The sequence below is a fragment of the Stereum hirsutum genome (assembly GCF_000264905.1).
Source record: "Stereum hirsutum FP-91666 SS1 unplaced genomic scaffold STEHIscaffold_5, whole genome shotgun sequence".
NCBI lineage: Eukaryota > Fungi > Basidiomycota > Agaricomycetes > Russulales > Stereaceae > Stereum > Stereum hirsutum.
Window position 1 is genome coordinate 1,255,036 of NW_006763135.1, and position 19,923 is coordinate 1,274,958.

A 19,923-nucleotide genomic window follows, 5' to 3' on the forward strand; every position below is an offset into this window, starting at 1 on the left:
TGTCGGTCTCGAGTTGCTAGTCACGCCACGGAGCCACGGAAGCCTGGTTAAGCGCTGTGGCGTTCTCAGCAGCCTCTCATACTTGCACCCAACCACGAACGTTACGAACCTTTCTTTCTTTCTTACTCGCCGTTGAACATACGTTCTGCACAGGCAGGCGCGCCATGATCAACTATATTCTGCTCGTATCTCGGCAAGGTATTGACAATATCCTCTTCCTCCTCTTCCTGCCCTACGACCGGACTCAACTAACACCCTCCTTGCCCCCTCGCCCTCCTCTCCTTCCCGGGTCCATGTCCCTTGTTCATCATGACTTGACGTGAAACCGAAACTAGGCAAAGTCCGCCTCGCGAAATGGTTCACGACGATGCCTCCAAAGGCGAAAGCGAAGATCGTGAAGGACGTGACGCAGCTCGTGCTCGCTCGCCGGACGCGGATGTGTAACTTCTTGGAGTACAAGGGTGCGCCGCTACCGTCTCTTTCCACCCTTTCTCCCCTTTCGCCTCCGTTTGCAACATTGTCGTGAAATGGGAGGGAATTGGAGTGATTCGACGCAGGGTGCTGATAGTGGGTTGGGCTGAAATAGACACGAAGGTCGTCTACCGCCGATATGCCTCGCTCTTCTTCGTCTGTGGGATCGGTCAGATGGATAATGAGCTTATCACGCTCGAGATCGTGCATCGCTATGTTGAGGTGTTGGATCGGTACTTTGGAAACGTATGTCTTCCCCCCTCGCTTGTCTGGTCTCCTCCGCCCCTTGAAAACACAAACAAAATATTGAAAGCTGATGCGCACTGGATGGTATTCGGGGTGATAGGTTTGTGAATTGGACTTGTGAGTCGCTGTTTTGTTCGCATTTCGTTTTTGTCTGGATGGGATGGATGAGAGTTACTATGTAATTACTGAGATACGGGTGGGTATTGGACTTCATAGGATCTTCAACTTCCAAAAAGCATACGCTGTACGTCCCGTCCCAATCCTACTCACCAAACCCACACATACTTCCTCGCGTACTCAGACTAGACTCATTCGCGCTATCCTGTTTACAGATCCTCGACGAGCTCATCATCGCAGGCGAGCTCCAAGAGTCATCGAAGAAGTCTGTGCTCAGAGTCGTACGTCCCTCTCCTCCCTTTTCCCTCCTTCCTTCCTTCCTCAGTCACCACACCCCCCTCGTCCTATTCTAATCCATCCGGGCAACATCAGGTCACACAATCGGATAGCGTCGAGGAGCAGGAGAACAGCGAGGATACGATGGCCCGTCTTGGCTCGCGCGCACTCTCGTGATCCGACTCATACTTCGCCCTCGCACTATTACATTTTGGAGGACTTGATCCCTCAGTCGCTGGTTCTCCACGCGAGACCATGTCCGTTGGGTTTAGAGTTGGCGAATTCATGCGGTCGATACGTATATACTTACTTACACGCTGAGGACGGGGACGGGGATATTGTACGATTTTTACAGTATACATGGCTGATGGATGGATTGCGGGAAGCGTCATTTTATGGGATAAACTCAACTCAACACAACACAAGACTCAGAATGCGGAACTTCAGAACACAAGATGTCAGATTCAGAATACAGCGTACAACGAACTCGATAGCGATGCGGGACCACGACCCCACGACTCCACGAACGGACGGACGGATAAACAACACGGTGGTAAATCAAGACAGGGAAAGTACAGTACATATGTCCAGACGTGCATCAACCCCACGTATCGTCGAACAACGGCTGCCTCTTCTTCGGTTCTCCATCCCCTGTAGCTTTAACACCATGCGCCGGCGCCACCGCGCCCGTACTCCTCCCTCCCGCCCCCGTCCCCGATGATACTTGCGACCCAGCTGCCGCCCCCGATGGTACTTGCGACCCAGACCCAGACGCTGCTAATTTCTCACCAGCACCAGACGCCCCAGCCCGCAACTCCGGCGGCACCCCAGCGAGACTAAACGGCTTCGTCCTCTTGTTCAAAACAAAGAACTTGACGAGATCGAGGGTGGCGATGGAGTCTTCGATGGAGGAATGCCCGGAGGATCCGCCTCCGGATTGGATGGTGCGGTCGAGGTGTTCTCGGGTGCTATTCGTGGGGTGTCAGTCATCTAGTTGATTCTCCAAAGTCCGAAGTCCACAGAAAGGAAAGAAGGAAGGAGGGGGGAAGGAAGGAAGGAGCTGTGAGGGAGTAAGGGAAGCGGAGAGACGTACAGATCCCTCAACGCCCTCCGAAACGGCCACCCATTCCTATGCAAGAACAGAATCGCGGTATCCACACAACGATAATGCATCATCCTCAGCGTCTTCAGGTCATTATCGAGCGCGTGGCCGATGAGGATCGTGTGCGCGTTGATGTAGGCGTCTAGGGAGAGTCGGACGGCGTCGAGGGTGAGGACGGCGTTGGAGATGTAGTCTGCGGGGGAGATGCCGGAGAAGCGGGTGTTGAAGTCTCTGTGGGGTGTTCATTAGCGGAGTAGGATGAGAAGTAAGTGCGTAGATGGGGAACGAACATGACTTGGACGCCGTCGTCCATCTTCACCAGCTCATCAAACACTTTCCTCCCCTCGCCGTCCACGACGGACACGCGAGCGACACGGAACCCGCCCGTCGTGTACACCATCTCGCAGTCGAGCGCGACGAGATCGAGTGCCGTGTCCTTGTCCTTGTCGTCCTCCGAATCCGATGCGGGTCGGGTCGTCGTGAATGCATGGCGCGCATGCAGGTCGGAGTGTTCGGCTTCATAGAAGACGTGTGGTCCCCGGGAACAGCCTTCGCTCTCGGAGGTGAGCCGTGAGCAGCAGTTATATCTCCTATGCTTTTCGCCTGTACACCTCTAAAAGTGAGCGATCTGAACGGCCTTAAGTGAGCTGGGTAGTCGATTATAATGTGCACGTACCGTTCACTTTCGTGGTATAAGGTCTCCCCCAATGAAACGTGCACTCCTCGCCCGTGACGCCTCCTTCGCCCACAGGTTTCACGACATACACGACGTTGCATCTCTCGCATTTCACCCTCGTGTCCACCGCGCTCGGGCGATCTGAGCCCGGGCCCCATTCCTCCGGCACGTCGATGATGTAGCCCCAACGGACGAGTTCTTCACGGGTCAGTAGGAGGGGCTCTAGGTGTGCGGGGGTGAGAGTGAGGGAGGTGAGGGCTTTGGCGGCGGAGGCGCGCGTGGCGAGGTCGGAGGAGGTGCCTACGGAGGGGTGGGAGATGGAGGTTGGGGGAGCGCGGGATTTGAGGGATGCGATGGATGATATGACGGCCTTGTTATATGGGATAGTTAGAGGCATGGATGGATGGGAGAGGAGAGAGGTGAGGGGTCATACGTTGCGGTAGGTCGCTTTGGTGGTGCGTGCGTAGACCTCCTCTTCTTGACGGAGGGCATGTTCAGATGCGATGGACGGCTGCAGGGGGATAATGGCGTCATATAGGATAACGAAGTGTTCGTATAGCGACTTGAGTAGGGCCTGGGTTAGTAGAGAGACATACATTAATATCAATGATATGGTACAGGAATGGAGAGTCCATTGAAGTTTGTTTGAGTGCGGGTTATGGAGGAATGGTAAGAAGGAGGAAGTACCTGTCGAGTGGAGACGGGGACCTTAGACTGAGCAGCGTTGACTCTGAGGACGGGGGCCCCTGTCTGAAGAGGGACGTATAGGGGGTGGTCAGTCTCAGTGCCACTGCTGTAGGTATGTGTGGCGCACCGTCGAGGGTGCTGGCAGTGCTATCGGTCTGGCAGTTGTTGTACCAGTTTTCACGATCTTGCGTGGCGGTTCGGCTGAGACAGGTGTGGTACGTGCGGTACTCGGTGACGCAGATAGACCTGCTGGAGAATTAAGAGCGGGACGCTTTGCGGGGACGACCTGGCGTGGCTCAGCACTGCTGGATGGGCCTGCGACGGGCTGCTCATCGTAGGCGATGATTATCTGCTTCTCCTTGACGTGCTGGCTGTGCGAGAAGAGGCAGTTTGGACGAGCACAAGACCCACGGAGGGGACAGGGCGTGCTGTGGAAGAGGCCGAGGGGTGAAAACATGACCGGAACAGTTGCGAGGGCGCGCGTCCCTTCGCGTCGCGTCTTCTTCCTTTACCACGACCATGTCCTCCAAAACAAGCCGCAAAGGCAGAGGCCGTGCTGGCTCCCTCTCCGTCGAGTAACTATCCTCTCTCTTATTTTCTCGACAATATCACTCACATTCTACAGGACCGACGCAGGCCACCATCTCACAGGCCCCTTCCTGCCCCAGACGTACGCCCCTTCCCCACCAATTCACCCACCGGTGCTCACTGAATTTCACTGAAACAGGCCGCTCGGCACTCCCCCTCCCGTTAATGGCACCCGCCACTCTGCCTCCCCTTCCCCCTCCCTGCGTCCGCCCGCTCGTCGTCCAAAGTGGGCGGTTGGCATCCCTCAGACGAGGGGTTTCTGGGATGACATAAAGACCTCCCGTTGGGTCGTCGTCCCATGTCTGTCTCTTTCTCGCTTCAGTCCTGTCCCGGCACGCTGACACACACTTTTCAGCCTCCTCCTTCCGGTTACTCCTCGTCCCGATCGCCCTCCACCTCCAATGGACCTACCTCACCCCGCTCTTTATTGATGATCCACCTCCGAGCCCGTTCGCGCCCATGCTCTTCATATCTCACCCGACTCCGTCCCCGACCGATGATTCCGCCGACCCTCGCTATCGAAAAGGATATCTCGATCTTGTGTTCGTCGCGTACTATATCATCTTCTTCTCCTTCCTCCGCCAGAGCGTCACGTCCTACCTCTGTCGTCCCTTCGCTCAATACTTCGGCATACGCAAGGAAGCAAAACTCGCTCGTTTTGGCGAACAGGGCTATGCCGTCTTTTACTTCGTCATCTCGGGACTCTGGGGTCTGCATATCATGTCCCAGTTGCCCACATGGTTCTACCGTACGGAAGCATTCTGGATCGGTTCGTTTTTATTTTTATTTTTGTCATTGTCAGCTTTTAGACCGGTCGTGCAGAACTGACCGCCGTTCGTAGATTACCCCCATTGGCAGATGAAGCCCGATCTGAAACGGTACTACCTCATGCAGGCCGCATACTGGTGTCAACAGCTCATCGTCCTCCTCTTGGGGCTCGAGAAACCGAGGAAAGACTATCACGAGCTCGTCGCGCACCATTTCGTCACGCTCTGGCTCGTAGGGTATGTCGCAACTCGCATATTCAAGTTCTGCGCCGTAATGAGTACTGATGTTTCGTGTTGCTCAGTTGGAGCTACCTCATCAACCTCACGTACATAGGGAACGCCGTCTACATCTCGATGGACCTTCCCGATGTCGGCCTCGCGTTCTGTAAGGTATTGAACTACCTCCAGTTCGAACGCACGAAGAATATATCCTTTGGGATCTTCGTCGGCGTGTGGGCTTATTTCAGGCATTACCTCAATATCGTCATGCTTTATTCTGTGTACACACAGTTTGACCTCATGCCGTACGTCTCTCTCTCACCTCAAAAGCAATTGTGATTCTGATGTTTTTGCGGATTTGTTTTTGTTTTGTTTTTTTTGGGGGGATGGCAGTGAGACGAGCAAGCGCTGGGCACCGGAAGACGGGGTGTGGATGGAATGGTGGATGAAGTGGCAGATCTTCACGCCGCTTTTCCTCCTGCATTGTATCAATCTGTTCTGGTTCTACCTCATCCTGCGCATCCTCTATCGGTACGTTGTCATGCTTTCTCGCGCGTTCGACTCGACTCGATGATCTGACTTGTGCTTTACGCGCCACCTTCTTTTTCATATAATGTCAATAGCGCTATTACTGAGGTGGTAGTCGACGACGTGCGGTCGGACGACGAGGACGACGGAGACGAGAAGGAGGATTGAACTCGTTGAGATCATGCCGCTCTGACGCCCACTCACTCGGCTTTCTTTCATCAATCACCAGTCCACCGAGTGAGCAGAGCAGAGCAGAGCAGGGGCCGGGAAGAACGCGCGAAAAACGTTATTATGTATATATATATATGCAAAAGAACACAATTCGTCGGATACATACATCGCTAATCGATTTTTTTTCCTCTTTCTCTTTCTCTCCCTCTTCGCACTCTCTCTCGCTCTCTTCGCACCATTCCATTTCAAAGTTAACGACCTTCGAGATTCAAATTTTCGATTTCTTTTTAATTTGCATACTTCTCAGTCGCCGGATCAAAGCGACTGGGTTTTGGCTCTATTTATATATTTATCGTACCGTACCTTGAGGACGCAATGGAGGGGTGGGTGGGTACTGTACCAGTATATACCTCGAGTGTGAGAAGGGTCGAGTGGGGTTGGGGAAGGCGGATTGGAGTGTTCTTTGTTTATAATGGTGAAATAGATTGGCTGGATGTTTCGAGAACAATGACAGCAAAGCAGTAGCGAAAGGGAGCAGTGATAGATACATACAAGTACATGGACACGGTCATGATACTACAGCCCCAGGTTACATGCGTAGAACGGTAACGTACACGATACACGATACACGACTTGCGATATTTCTTCGATTCCGTTATGACTAGTGTTAGTCTGAGCCTTCTATAATACCTACACCGAACCACCGTCACGCAAATCCAAAGTTCAAACCCTCGTCTCCAACCAACCTACGCCGCACCCGTCCCCTCCTCCCCCTCCTGTCCCGCCTCCCCCTCCCCCTCCCCCTCCTGCCCAGGTTCATCCTCATCCTCATAATAACCCTCAAACTCATCCTCATCATCCGTCACGCTCGCGTTACTATCCACCTCGTACCTATTGAACTTGACCTTCACACCTTCGGCCCCGATGGCGCCAGCTGGGGTGTGGTCGGGCCAGCGGGCTTCGCGTTGGGCGTCGAGGGGGCCGGCTTCGGCCATGGAGCGGAATGCGAGGAAGGTGAACTGGGGATAGTATAGTCAGTTCAGTTCAGTTCAGTTCGGTTCGGTTCGGTTCTGTTCTCGTGGAGATAAAATAAACAAATATAGAAGGGAAATGGAGATGGAGATGGAGATGGAGATGGAGATGGAGATGGAGATGGAGTATTTGTGGTATGATGATAAGTAGGCACAGAGAGAGAGAGAGAGAGACGTACCCGTGCGTCATTCCCGGCGTTGTGGAGGTATTGCGTCGGGATCTGGAGGTGCCTGCACACCTGCTCGAGACCCTTCTTGTTCGCGCTTCCTTCGCCTTCTAGACCCGCGAAGAGGTCGGCCGTGTCGACGACGTAGAGGGCGGAGGGTTGGTCGTTGGAGGCGGATTCGCAGGAACTGGGGAGGAGGTAGGAGAGGCCGGTGAGGGGGGCGTTGACGTAGGCTGAGCGGAGGTATCTGGTCGGGAGTTCAGTGGGAGGTAAGTGAGTAAGAGATTGGGTGGAAGAGGGAGGGAGTAGAAGAGGACGGACTTGACGTCTTGGCTTTGGTCGTGGAAGATGAGGAAGAGGGGGCCGTTCTTTGAGAGTGTGTCGATCATGTCGTTTATTCGCTTTGCGAAGGCCTTCTTGGGTATAGTCTCGCTCTCGCCAAAGCTAAAGTTCTACGAGGGTGTGTGAAATGGTGAGCACGAATGACCGAAAGATACACTTACATCCCGGTTGCCCTGCACGAATCTCGTATTGATCAAATGTCGATTCTCTTTCACAATGAGATGTCCCGACTGCTCTTCCGGCTCGCCATTCACGAACGTCACGTAGCTCCAGCCGAACTCCGTCACCGTCATGTGTTCCCACTCGTACGCCTCAAAGTCCATGGCGCACCACGAGCCACGTTTCTCGGACCAGAGCGCACGGACGCGTTCGAAATTGAAACGCCGGTTCTGGAGTGAGGTGTCCAGTGCTGCGCCTTTCTTGAGTCGTTTGTTATTCTTGTCCATGACCTTCATATAGAAAGGAGCAAATGAAAGACGATTTACACGATCTGTTCAGGAAGTGCGCCCCGACTTGAGGTGACTTACCTTCAAGGCTTTCTTGAGTTCCGCCGCGGTCTTGTATTTGACAGGGGCCCAGTTTTGGAGGTTGGAGGACGTGAGCATGCAAGCTCTGTACGGAAGCGGTATCATCTCCTTCGTTAGACCTGTTTTGACGAGCCAGAGCCTGATATAGTCGATCTGGGCGGAGGAGTACAGCAGACGGGCCTCGCCGTTGTTCAAAGTGCCTGTACAATGTCATAACGCCACACAATTTCTCCAAATATCAGTCCGACCGTGACTTGGCGGTGAGAAATAGTGGTATGCAGCAGCGCACCGATGCTCAGCTCGATGCCATCGTGGCCTTTGCGTCGAAGTGGATGGTCTGGATGGACGAGGGTCTCGAACGCAAACATGGCTTTCATGGGCTCTTTCTGCTCCTCTGTCAAGACCTTTTCCCTAACGTCGCTTTTCAGAAGCATGTATCATTGAGGATACTGTTGAGGTACTCACCACTCCCACCAGATGTCAGTGAAGCGGTAGAACCCACTGATGGTCATAGTATCCACTCTGCTCATGGTGGTCGATGGGGGAGAGATGGAGATGTCCGCTTTGAGCAAAGGAAGAAACGCGGGGAACTTATCTGCGCCACTTCAATTGCCACGAGCGCCGCCACAGGCCGCCACTCGCGTTTTCGCACATCGATCACGTGGTCGCGTTTGACAGCCTCGCTAATGACTGCAATTCTCTCTCTCTCTCCGGTTGTTTGAGAGGTGTAAAGTTGCCACTTCTATAAAATCGTGCTCTCTAGAAACCAAACAGTCTGGTAAAAATAAGCAGACCATGGTGAAAGAAGCTTACAGCTGTGGCTCAAAGTTGATATACTCGTTATACGAGGAATAGCAAATATGCTTGAGCTGGAACCCACCAGGCGGGTGCCTCTTGTGGTGCCTCAGCTATAGGAGCCTCTCGACAAAATGATGGCATACGCAAAAGTAGGCAACCAGTGTCTACCAGCATAACTGGGGCTCACATTGAGCTTATGTTTACACCTAACATATATCTGTACAGACAAATATGTTCGTATCGAAGACTGGTCGAAATGTCTATGTCGGTCGGGCTCCCTGTATGTGACAAAATTGCAACACAAATACCACCTCCCATAGCATTTCATCATTTTCTGCAAAATACCCATGAGCATCACACAGAATATGCACAGTATGTAGTGTGGTATTCAGAAAAAAACAGCAGGATACAAGTACAAAAATCATATACCTCTAACCTACACGACTTCATATATGAGGCTTCTGCATACACTGAGTCACCGTTAAATTCGAACCCTCGTGTCCGTCGCGGCAGACGACCGAGCGTCGTGCGCACCACGACCAAGCGTACGCCGCACCCGTCCCCTCTTCCGCCTCTACCTACTCCCCCTCAGGCTCATCGGAATAGAAATGGTCAAAGAGTTCATCGTCATCTATCACACTCGCATTACTATCTGCCTCATACTTTCCCCACTCGACTTTCACAGCTTCAGCCGGTGTATGATTAGGCCAGCGGATTTCGCGCTGGGCGTCGAGAGGACCGCCTTCGGCCATAGACCTGAATGCGAGGAAAGTGAACTGTCGATGTTTGAGTGTGGTGTTGCGAGGAGCATTGGTTAATTCATGTTTGATAACACGGTCAATCAGTTCTCTCGGAGATAGGTGAACGTAGTAGAAATATAAATGGAGGTTTCTGATACGATACGTTTCTAGGGACGTACCCTTGCGTCGTTCCCGGCGTTGTGGAGGTATTGCGTCGGGATTTGGAGATGCCTGCATATCCGCTCGAGACCCTTTGTTTGCGTGCTCCCTTCGCCTTCCAAGCCAGCGAAGAGGTCGGCTGTGTCGACGACGTAGAGCGATGGTTGGCCGGCTTTGGCGCCGCTGGACGCTGATTCGCAGAAACTGGGGAGCTGGTAGGAGAGGCCGAGGAGGGCGGCGTTGACGTAGTTTGAGCGGAGGTATCTGGTCAGGAGTTAAAGGGGGAGGAGATATGATTTGCGAGCAGAAAATTGGGTGTGGAAGGCGGAGGTAGAAGAAGACTTACTTGACATCTTGGCTGTGGTCGTGGAAGATGAGGAAGACTGGGCCGTTCTTTGCGAGTGTGTCTATCATGTCGTTTATCCGCTTTGCGAAAGCCTTCTTGGGTATAGTCTCGCTCTCGCCAAAGCTATAGTTCTATAAGAGTTTGTGTATAGTGAGTATGATTATGCGACAGCCAAGATCTTAGCATGAGTACCCAAAATATACACTCACATCTCGATTGCCCTGCACCCATCTCGTATTGATCAGATGTCGATTCTCTTTCACGATCGAATGTCCCGACTGCTCGTCCGGCTCGCCATTCACGAACGTCACGTAGCTCCAGCCGAACTCCGTCACCGTCGTGTGCTCCCACTCGTACGCCTCAAAGTCCATGGCGCACCACGAGCCGCATTTCTCGGACCAGAGAGCACGGATGCGTTCGAAATTGAAACGACGGTTCTGGAGGGAGGTGGCTAGCGCGACGCCTTTTTTCAGTCGTTTGTTGTTCTTGTCGATATCCTTCACATGCAAAGGAGTATTGAGAGAGGAATTACACGATCTGTTCAGGAAGTACATCCTGACTTGAGATCACTTACTCTCGTGGCTTTCTTAAGTTCCGCTGCGGTCTTGAATATGGCAGGGGCACAGTTTTGGAGGTTAGAGGACGTGAGCATGCAAGCGTTGTACGGAAGCGGTATCATCTCCTTCGTCAGTCCTGTCTTGACGAGCCACAGCCTGATGTAGTCGATCTGGGCAGAGGAGTACAGCAGACGGGCTTCGCCGTTGTTCAAAGTGCCTGCACATATCATAACGCCACACGATCTCTTCAAATATCAGTCCGATGTATCTGGCTGGGAGAAATATGGTATGCAGCAGCGCACCGATGCTCAGTTCGATGCCATCACAACCGTTGCGTCGAAGCGGGTGGTCTGGATGGACGAGGGTCTCGAACGCAAACATGGCTTTCGTTGGCTCTTTCTGCTCCTCCGTCAAGACCTTTTCCCTAACGTCGCTTTCAGAAGCGTATCATTGATATTGTCGGAGCACGCACCACTCCAACCAGATGTCTGTGAAGCAATAGAACCCACTGATGGTCATAATATCCGCTCTGCTCATGGTGGTCGATGGGCGAGAGATGGAGATGTCCGCTTTGAGCAAGAAACGCGGGGAACTTTATCTGCGCCACTTCAATTGCCACGAGCTCGCGTTTTCGCACATTGATCACGTGGTCGCGTTTGTCTCAACTTTCTCCTGTGACTTGTCCTCCTTAGACATCTCTGGTTGTCTCTGCATTCTACACTCCCCCTCATCTCCTTCCCCCTCATATACTCTGTCCCTTTTTTCCATTTCCTTTCTGGAATTTTGATATCCCGCACAGGATGGCTCAAACCACACAGAAGAAGGTCAAGCGCAAACCCGGCCACAATTCTGACGAACACGATTCGAGTCCGCCTGCAAAACGCGCCAAGACCGGTACGGCGCGTAAATCCACGGGTGGGCGACCCCCCAAGGCTCGTGTATCGGCCGTATCAGACAGGGATGAGGACCGTGCAGAGGGACCATCACGTCGTGCGTCTTGTTCAGTGCTCTTCCCTGGGAAACAGAAGGAACTCATGCTTGTTGTTTTGATTGTGGCTCTATCTTCGGATGATGTGGGTATGTCTTTTTTTGGTATACTGTGTCGAAATGTGCAGGGAGATTGTCTGCGGCTACTGCAGCGGATGATTCACGGAAGAAGAAGAGGTTCAGGCCTGGGACTGTGGCGTTGAGGGAGATCAGGAAATACCAGAAGAGCACGGACTTGCTCCTGCGTAGACTTCCTTTTTCGCGAGTGGTACGTGTCTTTACTTACTTTTTTTATGTTCTTCATTGTATTCACGACGTTTGGCTCACTTCTCATGCGTAGGTACGCGAAATCGCGCTGGATATGACGACCGATCTCAACCAGTATGGCGACGCGGGTCTGAGGTGGCAGAGTACTGCTATCATGGCCCTGCAGGAAGCTGCTGAGGCGTATTTAGTGCATCTCTTCGAGGACGCGTGAGTCGAGTTTCACGCCCCACTACGTGCAAAAATACGAAATCCCGACTGATGCTGCTGCTGCCCTGTTTTGCGCACGATTAACAGAAATCTATGCGCCATTCACGCGAAACGAGTAACGATAATGACACGAGACATCGAACTCGCACGTCGCCTACGTGGTCGTTGGGGGTTCGATGCTTGACACCTCCTCTCCGCCTTTCCCCACATTCCCCACTTCGACTCCTGTTGAACTAGCCTTTCTTCCTCGTTCTCTCAGTGCTCTTTGACCATCTGTATTGCCATTTATTTACCGATCATCCGCAGCTCGTCTTTGTCTGTCCTTTCGCACGCTGTCGCTTTACTTACGCTCTTTCTTCCCTCATTTTGGTGCGATACCTCATCCTTTCAGACTTCCCACCGCGACACCCCATTTCCTCTCGCCCTTATCCCTCACCGTTTAATCGACAGACCCGACCGCTTTGCGAGTCATGTATGTAATGACACGATCTACCATGCATCTATGTGGTGATGTTACATGTTGCTTTGTCCGTCCGATAGTTCGCAAGTTCGCTGGTAGTTCGAGATAAACCTCATAGGTCAAAGGAAACACGTTGGCATAGGATATGAGGGCGTAAACGTCCGAGAAAACGAAGCCGCCATGCATAGTTTAAATCTAGTCTCTATTGCACGGTTAGCTATGAAACCACACTCGTATAGATACGCGTATGTACTCACTTTCGCAGCCGGTGAATTCCGAGTCAGACACATTCTCTCTCGCGTGCTAATCCTCTTTCTCGTTCTCGTCGCCATTGTTGTCACCTTCATCTTCATCGTCTGATCGGATGTCGGTGATTTTGACCTTGGTGAGAGCACTACATGGAGTTAGATTCCATGCAGGGGTTAGTATCTGCTAGACAAAAGTAGTGTGGGCCTGAGGAATGTGAACGTACCGATAGAGAACCCGAAGGATGAGGTAGAACCAAAAGATGTTGAGAGAGTGCAGAAGAAATAGAGGCGTGAATATCTGCCACTTCATCCACCAGACCATCCACACCCCGTCTTCGGGTGCCCAACGCTTGCTCGCCTCCCTGAATTCGACATAAAACAGTCAGCTATCGGAATGAGCCACAGAATTGAAAACAAAAGAAGACGCACGGAATGAGATTGAACTCGGAGTAGATAGACCAAAGTATGGCGATGTTCAAATAGTGGCGGAAGTAGGCCCAGATACCGATGAAGACCACGAAGCACGAGACTTTGGTGCGCTCGAGTTGGAGATAGTTGAGGATCGAGCAGAAGGCGAGGCCGATTTCTGGGATGTCCATGGATAAGTAGACGGCGTTACCGATGTAGGTGAGATTGAAAATGTAGCTCCAACTAGTCAAAGGGTGTAAGTAAATCGTGAGAGGAATAAACGGATAGCAGCATACCCAATAAGCCAGAGTGTAACGAAATGATGAACGACAAACTCATAATAGTCCTTCCTCGGTTTCTCAAGACCCAAAACGAGCACGACGAATTGTTGACACCAGAACGCAGCCTGCACGAGGTAATAGCGTTTCAGGTCAGCCTTCATCTGCCAATGGGGGTAATCTGAAAGCGGGCGTTAGCTCTGGACGTTCGGCCTAAGATTGAGAGCAGACGAACCAGTCCAGAAAGCATCCGTACGGTACCACCAAGTTGGCAGCTGCGACATGACATGCATACCCCACAAACTAGCAATGATGGCACAGAAGACAGCATATCCTTGTTCGCCGAACCGAGCGAGCTTTGCTTCCTTGTGGATACCGAAATGTTGGGCGAAAGGACGACAGAGATACAAAATAACGCTCTGTCGAAGAAAGGAAAAGAAGATGACATAGTAGGCGACGAAGACGATGTCGAGATATCCTTTCCGATAGTGTGGATCGTTGGGGTCATCGGTCGGGGACGGAGTAGGATGGGATATAAAAAGCATGGGGGCGAAAGGACTTGGAGGTGGATCATCAATAAATAGCGAGATAATATACGTCCATTGAAGGTGCAAGGCGATTGGTATGAGAAGCATACGAAGAGAGGAAGCTGCAAATGTCGAAGTCAGAGCTAAAAGTCATTATAACCAATAAGAATACATACTCGGAATGACGACCCATCTGGATGTCTTCAAATCATCCCAGAAGCCTCTAGATTTTGGAATCCCAACAGACCAATTCGAGCGGGAGGCTAGGGAGAATAAAGATGGCGAATGAGACACAGAGTTGCGGTGGCCCTTAGCAGGACTCTCGCGGGCTTTGGTGCCTACATGAGAGGCCATTTTGTCGCTGTGGTCGTAGTAATGAGTCCGTCGACATTCCTACCAACATAGTGTAGGCCAATATATATGTGTTCGTCTATTAGATCCATTCAACGCATGTGGATAGGGACACAATCCCAGTAAAGTCATTGTGGAATTTGATGGTCCCCATTGTTGGCCCCATTGCAAAAATGGGCTCGCATCTGATTCGTCCAAGATTCGTCACACCAGCAGGGCACCCTTGTGGTTTCTTCTTCGTGTCGGAAAAGCGAAACAACTCCTTACAAGCTAAACTGAAGTCCAACAGTAGTTCAGCACCCTCTAAGTTAGATAGGACACCGTGGAGTGTAGTCGAGATGCAGGTAGTTGTACACGAGAGGCGCTGTTGCGCGCTACGCCATGATCATGAACGCGCTACACGTGACAGTACATTCCCTTGTTTTTACCTGTTTTTACTGTAAGACGCGACTACGCGACACGCGGCCACCACCATCGTTCGTTCCAACCAACACAACAAAGCAGAATGTCTCAGCGTCCCCGCTCTGCGCGCACAGTGCGTCATTATATCTTTCCTACGACGATTTACCCTTCTAACTGCCTTGAAGTCTCAGCCTCCACGTCAGGTAGGCTCAAATTGACTTGGAGGCGACCGTTCACAGTCTCCTTTACAGACCTTTATAGTGATGACAATCGATCACTGTTCTAACGTTCACGGTCTGCCCGACACGATTAAAACCCGTATCGTGTCAACCCATACCATCAATGTGCGAGAAGGTTCAACCCCAACGATACTATAGACCCTTATGCCACCCATGTTCCTCGTACTCGTCTCCCCGTAAAACATAGTCCCGCCCCTTTCCTGTGCTCCACAGCGTAGTCGAAGAGTGGGCGGCTTCTGTAGACCCTTCCTATGTGCCCGAGTCTCAAGAACTACTCATGACCTTCCTGTCCGAAACAGGCGCGACCGAGGATACCCTTGGAGAGGCTATGGCAGCTCACAACCAGGAGATGATTGACAGATGCGGTGGCCGTTTGCAGATCAGTGGGGTGCGTAGCGCTAGTCTTATGACCATTTGCATAGCAGCTGATTAGTTGTTTCGCCAGCGTAACCCGGATGCAGATGACAGAAGCGTCATGTACTACGACATTCCAGACTCAGAACTCACGGTCCGTATCTGGGACGGCGGCGTGGATGACCTTGGGCATTACTGCCTTGACTTCTTTGACCCACGTGGTCATGGCAAAGCTGTCAACACTCTTAGGGCTTGGAAAATCACTTACGTCTCAACACCAGGTAATTTAATGCCTGGAAGACAGCTGGCTCCTTGGGAGAGGGCCTTCGGTGTCAGTCGTAGGGACACACCTCCGGGAGAAGAGAGGCACAGTGTCCCCGAGGGTTCGCGGCTCGCGCTCCTACGAGACGGACATCAGCCTCTCTATTTCCAGATCCCTACTAGAGCTCAGGGCAATATCACCTACCTTCAACCCCGACCTGCTCACCCCTAGACTGCCATGTTCCTCTTGACAGATCTATCTCCAGCAGTGACCTGCAAAAGAAAGTTGTCCACTCACACTTATTGACTCACTACATGTGTGCCTACTTCAATTCAAGTATTATTCAAATTCCCTGCTTTGCATATCCATCCCCTGTATGAGGGTTAATCGTCTTGGTAATCGCTTCTGTGCTCAACTATACAGGTAATCATCGTCTACGAGGAACACCTGCCTTGGATTCTACGGCCTTGCAGGTGTGGACAACGCCCACTTACATGACTTCTGCGTTCCAAGTCTCCTTCCTCCACTCCAAGTCCTGCGCACTCTGGTATAGTATGAGACATGTCTCGATACTGACTCAATGTTTCAGCATATGCGTCATACGAGGCTCGGAGGCAGAAAGGTGGTCAGGTTTCAGCTGCCGGCCTCATTCGTTAGTGAATAAATACAGCTTCATAGAGTGAGTTCTCCTCTAGTCCTTTTTGATTCCTCTCCACCATCACTTCGTCCGTTTTCCGGTCAAGAAAGCAAAGATGGCCCCATACACAGAAGAACAAATTCACGAGGAACGTTATACTCCAGATCCTTACGAAACACAACCTTTCTTCGCACGGCGCCCCTCCGACGCCCAAGCACTCACTGCCATGCCGTCCGACTCGTACTCGTTCGCATCGGGATCATCTGGTCTCCGTTCTCAGCCTCAGCCACGCCGTCCACTTAGACATAGTGTCTGGTCCCTCAAGATGGACTCCCAGCGCCGACCTAGCTTTCATATGGCCAGAAATAACAGCTATAGTTCGGAGCACACCTTGTCACCGATTGGCAGCGACGATGGTGATGACAGCGATAGAGATATCGTGGACGAGGAAGTCGGAGAAGAACCTCCAACAGAACTTCCGGTCTTTCAGGAGCAGAAGTCAAAGCTCGAGCGTGCGTACCTTACTCCCCGCTTTCCTACCTCCGGCACACACTCACAACGTCTCTCATTCAGTTGCATCCCAACGACGTTTATTCATTCGTTTCTTCGGCAAGGCTCTTCTCTGTGTTGGAGCACCGTCACACAGAATCGAGGCCCAGCTAAACAAGGCCGCCGAGACGATGAAAACAAAAACGTCCTTCGTCTACCTCCCTTCGATCATCATCCTCTCTTTCCACAACCTTTCCAGCAAAACGTCCGACCTCCACTTTGTCAAAGCCGGAGGGCGACTCTCACTATCTGCCCTTCACCGTGTACAAGACGTGTATGAGGCCGTTGTCAAAGAGAAAATCGGCGCCACCGCTGGTGTAGAACAGCTCGCCAGGATCATGAAGCGCGCTCCGATCTACCCAGTATGGCTTCGGTGCATGTTTGCCTTCATTTGTGGCGCAGTGATCTGTTTGCTGTCGTTTGGAGGGAGCTTTTTGGACATGTGGGTGGCCGGTGCTTGCGCATGCGCGTTGCAGTTCCTCAGCTTGCGTTTTGCGCCGCATAAGGAAGCGGCGAATATCTTCGAGTGGGTGTCTTAAGTGAACTCATAACAGTTTCACTAGCTGATCGGCGTCTTTTGTAGGATATCCATTGCAATGCTTATCTCCTTTCTGGCGAGAGGTCTGGCCACGATCCCTGGCCATTACTTCTGCTATTCCGCCATCTCATCCGCCGGCGTCGTTCTGATTCTGCCTGGTTTCGCCATCCGTGCGCTTCTTCTTCCTCTAGTATAATGACATGGATTTGATCGTTTCGTTCATAATAGTGATCAGTGCTCTTGAGCTTGCCTCGAGAAACATGTTCTGTGGCGCCGTCAGACTCGTCCACGCCATCATCTACACCTTCTTTCTCGTGAGTTCCCTTGCATAGCAGACTCTACATGCATGTTGACTAACACAATCGTTTTAGAACTTCGCCCTAACGTTGGGATCGGAACTCTTCATCGTCATCGTCCCTAGTGCGCAATACTCAATCTCCACTCCCGCTGGTCCCTCCGACATCATGCACGGCTATTTCGACACCGCCAATGGCACATCACCTCTCGACTTCACAGGCACTTGGACTTTTGCCACCGCCTCCACGAACCCCTCCCACGTCGCTAAGGGCTGCTACCACGATCCATCCTGGTCCTGGTACCGCCGTGGTATTCCCTGGTGGCTCGTCTTTGTCCTTGTCCCCATCTACTCCCTCTGCTCCTCGCTCCTCAACCTTCAAGCGTACAAATCATGGCGCCTCCTCGCCATGGTCGCCTTTTCCTGCGCGGCGTACACAGCCAACAAACTCGCCGGGATGTACCTTTTCGCGCGGTCGGACATCGCTTCTGGGGCTGGGGCTTTCGTGCTCGGGATCTTGGGAAATGTGTATGCGAAGTTCGTGAAGGGGGCGGCGTTCACGAGTATGATCACTGGCGTGCTTTTCCTCGTGCCGAGTGCGTTGAGTCAGACAGGCGCGCTGTTACAGCAGACGGAAGGGAGCTCGGCACAGCAGTATCTGAGCAGTTTCGCGCTTGGAGTCAGGATGGTGGAGGTTGCTATCGGAGTGACGGTAGGGCTGCTTGTCAGTCAGATGATAACAGGGAGCGGGATGCGCAAGGGCTTCTGATTTGTTCCGCCGTCTCTGCCTCCACTGTCTACTTTGTAGTCTGGCAATATAGCCTGCGGCGTAATAATTGCATACCAAGTTCACTGTTCTACGGTGTCTATGCTTGTTCATGCGGTTCCGACAGTATGGTGGTGTGACGGTGGCGGCATTCTACTCACAACTTCGCTCATGACGTCATCACAGAGTTCACCGTCTCGGGTTACAAACGCATCATCTCCACTCAATCGCCATTTCCATACTGACTCGCACCAACTTACCCCACCAAGTTATGCCGACTCTATCTCAGGAAGGTGGATGACTGCGGTGGGTGGTGACGATTTTATGACGACGAGTCTCCAAACCACGGCAGGAGTCCTTCCTACCGTGAATATTGGGTGTCCTTGTCAGTATATAAGGCTCCCTGTCCTGTTCGTTGACAGCACAACAAATTTCCCCACAACCCACTCATACCAACAAACACCTCCAACCCAAACTCACAACCACTTGAAATCACTATAATGCCTCTTTTCGGAAAGCACGACAACGTATGCTTCATCTTCTGACTGGGTGATCTCAATCTCAGCTGGGCTGACTTTTCCGTTGTAGACCACCACCGCCACCGACCATACCGGCCGCGACACCGCTCTAGGCGCCGGAACTGGCGGTATTGTGGGCCACGAAGGTCATAACGGTCGTGAGTATAGACATCTATCTCTCGTGTTCAAGTTTTTGACATACTGTTGCTTTGTATCTAGATACCGGCCGTGACGCTGCCGTTGGTGGTTTGGCAGGCAGAGAGCTTGGCCATCATGGCAATGGTACCGCGACAGGTATGTCCATCGATATACGCTCTTCCTGGTCGACACTGACGAGTTGCTTGATTTTACAGGGACTCACGGAAACCGTGACGGCCTAGTCGGAGCTGGTACTGGAGCTGCGATTGGTCACCATGGAGGCCGTAAGTTTCCTTTACTCCGGCTCTTGAGGTGAACGTCGTTTGACCTTGTTCTTCAACTGTAGACACCGGACGCGATGCTGCTATTGGCGGTGTCGGTGGCGAAGCGCTAGGTCGCCATCAGGGACACAACGCCCATGGTGCAGGTGCGACAACAGCCGGTACGGGAGCTGGCCTCGGCGCGACCGGTGCAGCTGGTCCAGGGGGCGCGACGTCGGGAGTCCACACATCTAACCCCAGTAAGGCACACGGGAAGCTCGAGGAGATTGGTGGAAAGATGGAGCGCGGTGTCGGTGAAGTGACCAGGAGCACCAACATGACGTGAGTTTGGTTCTTTCCCCCTTCACGCCACAACGCACTGATTATTCTTGGCCTTGCTCTAGTGTGAAAGGCGAGAACAAAATCATCGCTGGCCAGCGGGAGCAGCAAGCAGCTGCCGGTCACAGACAGGCTGATCTCCTGGAAAACCAGGCTGCTACCCACCGCAATCGTGCCGATGCTCTTCATCCGACTGGTGGGATCTGAGCGCTGCTTATGGATGATTGAGAAGTTATATTCCACCCCTCTGTATCAATAGTCATGACCGCTCGTTGTGTTTTGTTACCCCATGCCATATTCCCCAAGCACACGGTGTTTGTATAATATGATATTATGTTGCCTTGTACTTTCTCTTCCTGGAGAATAATATAAGCTTCA

The 19,923-nt window shown here is 52.2% G+C and overlaps 9 protein-coding genes across 9 annotated transcripts; 5 read left to right on the forward strand and 4 right to left on the reverse strand.

Moving 5' to 3' along the window:
* The first annotated feature begins 60 nt into the window (after nucleotides 1-60).
* On the forward strand, nucleotides 61-1,578 carry STEHIDRAFT_76856 (Adaptor protein complex sigma subunit). The gene is made up of 7 exons (XM_007302377.1): nucleotides 61-198; nucleotides 336-461; nucleotides 587-721; nucleotides 822-834; nucleotides 934-961; nucleotides 1,050-1,115; nucleotides 1,207-1,578. Exons 1-7 carry the CDS (start codon nucleotides 165-167, stop codon nucleotides 1,285-1,287), a joined length of 483 nt encoding a protein of 160 aa, XP_007302439.1. The 5' UTR covers nucleotides 61-164; the 3' UTR covers nucleotides 1,288-1,578.
* Nucleotides 1,579-1,586: 8 nt separating this feature from the next.
* STEHIDRAFT_167465 (uncharacterized protein) lies at nucleotides 1,587-4,032 on the reverse strand (the record flags this gene model as incomplete). The annotated part of the gene is made up of 7 exons (XM_007302733.1): nucleotides 1,587-2,078; nucleotides 2,204-2,443; nucleotides 2,503-2,815; nucleotides 2,889-3,258; nucleotides 3,322-3,462; nucleotides 3,576-3,638; nucleotides 3,703-4,032. The coding sequence occupies 7 exons, from the start codon at nucleotides 4,030-4,032 to the stop codon at nucleotides 1,709-1,711; spliced, it is 1,827 nt and encodes a 608-aa protein (XP_007302795.1). The 3' UTR covers nucleotides 1,587-1,708.
* Nucleotides 4,033-4,518: 486 nt separating this feature from the next.
* STEHIDRAFT_76861 (uncharacterized protein) lies at nucleotides 4,519-8,462 on the reverse strand. Its single transcript, XM_007302378.1, has 11 exons — nucleotides 8,381-8,462; nucleotides 8,205-8,326; nucleotides 7,916-8,115; nucleotides 7,550-7,837; nucleotides 7,368-7,498; nucleotides 7,059-7,293; nucleotides 5,773-6,867; nucleotides 5,543-5,680; nucleotides 5,233-5,454; nucleotides 5,005-5,167; nucleotides 4,519-4,932 (listed from the first exon to the last, which is right to left on the reverse strand). Exons 1-7 carry the CDS (start codon nucleotides 8,443-8,445, stop codon nucleotides 6,595-6,597), a joined length of 1,314 nt encoding a protein of 437 aa, XP_007302440.1. The 5' UTR covers nucleotides 8,446-8,462; the 3' UTR covers nucleotides 4,519-4,932; nucleotides 5,005-5,167; nucleotides 5,233-5,454; nucleotides 5,543-5,680; nucleotides 5,773-6,594.
* Nucleotides 8,463-9,291: 829 nt separating this feature from the next.
* Nucleotides 9,292-11,069, reverse strand: STEHIDRAFT_138556 (uncharacterized protein; the record flags this gene model as incomplete). Its single annotated transcript, XM_007302734.1, has 7 exons — nucleotides 10,988-11,069; nucleotides 10,818-10,939; nucleotides 10,533-10,732; nucleotides 10,168-10,455; nucleotides 9,959-10,089; nucleotides 9,633-9,876; nucleotides 9,292-9,489 (listed from the first exon to the last, which is right to left on the reverse strand). The coding sequence occupies exons 1-7, from the start codon at nucleotides 11,050-11,052 to the stop codon at nucleotides 9,292-9,294; spliced, it is 1,248 nt and encodes a 415-aa protein (XP_007302796.1). The 5' UTR covers nucleotides 11,053-11,069.
* Nucleotides 11,070-11,315: 246 nt separating this feature from the next.
* On the forward strand, nucleotides 11,316-12,160 carry STEHIDRAFT_55156 (histone-fold-containing protein; the record flags this gene model as incomplete). The annotated part of the gene is made up of 4 exons (XM_007302312.1): nucleotides 11,316-11,451; nucleotides 11,631-11,770; nucleotides 11,843-11,976; nucleotides 12,064-12,160. The coding sequence occupies 4 exons, from the start codon at nucleotides 11,316-11,318 to the stop codon at nucleotides 12,158-12,160; spliced, it is 507 nt and encodes a 168-aa protein (XP_007302374.1).
* Nucleotides 12,161-12,739: 579 nt separating this feature from the next.
* On the reverse strand, nucleotides 12,740-14,005 carry STEHIDRAFT_53905 (longevity assurance proteins LAG1/LAC1; the record flags this gene model as incomplete). The annotated part of the gene is made up of 5 exons (XM_007302225.1): nucleotides 12,740-12,830; nucleotides 12,909-13,046; nucleotides 13,114-13,335; nucleotides 13,389-13,551; nucleotides 13,606-14,005. The coding sequence occupies 5 exons, from the start codon at nucleotides 14,003-14,005 to the stop codon at nucleotides 12,740-12,742; spliced, it is 1,014 nt and encodes a 337-aa protein (XP_007302287.1).
* Nucleotides 14,006-15,238: 1,233 nt separating this feature from the next.
* On the forward strand, nucleotides 15,239-15,736 carry STEHIDRAFT_130082 (uncharacterized protein; the record flags this gene model as incomplete). Its single annotated transcript, XM_007302735.1, has 2 exons — nucleotides 15,239-15,277; nucleotides 15,335-15,736. 2 exons carry the CDS (start codon nucleotides 15,239-15,241, stop codon nucleotides 15,734-15,736), a joined length of 441 nt encoding a protein of 146 aa, XP_007302797.1.
* Nucleotides 15,737-16,257: 521 nt separating this feature from the next.
* On the forward strand, nucleotides 16,258-18,293 carry STEHIDRAFT_138559 (DUF1212-domain-containing protein; the record flags this gene model as incomplete). Its single annotated transcript, XM_007302736.1, has 5 exons — nucleotides 16,258-16,654; nucleotides 16,716-17,217; nucleotides 17,275-17,399; nucleotides 17,458-17,543; nucleotides 17,601-18,293. 5 exons carry the CDS (start codon nucleotides 16,258-16,260, stop codon nucleotides 18,291-18,293), a joined length of 1,803 nt encoding a protein of 600 aa, XP_007302798.1.
* A 497-nt stretch (nucleotides 18,294-18,790) lies between these two features.
* STEHIDRAFT_109933 (uncharacterized protein) lies at nucleotides 18,791-19,752 on the forward strand (the record flags this gene model as incomplete). Its single annotated transcript, XM_007302737.1, has 6 exons — nucleotides 18,791-18,817; nucleotides 18,879-18,966; nucleotides 19,028-19,102; nucleotides 19,162-19,230; nucleotides 19,293-19,548; nucleotides 19,611-19,752. 6 exons carry the CDS (start codon nucleotides 18,791-18,793, stop codon nucleotides 19,750-19,752), a joined length of 657 nt encoding a protein of 218 aa, XP_007302799.1.
* Between the last annotated feature and the right edge of the window lie 171 nt (nucleotides 19,753-19,923).

Excerpts from the sequence above, each read along its gene's own strand:
- STEHIDRAFT_76856 (XM_007302377.1), top strand. The coding sequence starts at position 165 with ATGATCAACTATATTCTGCTCGTATCTCGGCAAG. Across the intron at positions 199-335 it reads TCTGCTCGTATCTCGGCAAG|GCAAAGTCCGCCTCGCGAAA; the intron begins GTATTGACAATA and ends AACCGAAACTAG. Across the intron at positions 462-586 it reads TAACTTCTTGGAGTACAAGG|ACACGAAGGTCGTCTACCGC; the intron begins GTGCGCCGCTAC and ends GGGCTGAAATAG.
- STEHIDRAFT_76861 (XM_007302378.1), bottom strand. The coding sequence starts at position 8,445 with ATGAGCAGAGTGGATACTATGACCATCAGTGGGTTCTACCGCTTCACT. Across the intron at positions 8,116-8,204 it reads TGGCATCGAGCTGAGCATCG|GCACTTTGAACAACGGCGAG; the intron begins GTGCGCTGCTGC and ends GACATTGTACAG. Across the intron at positions 7,294-7,367 it reads GACCAAAGCCAAGACGTCAA|ATACCTCCGCTCAGCCTACG; the intron begins GTCCGTCCTCTT and ends ACTCCCGACCAG.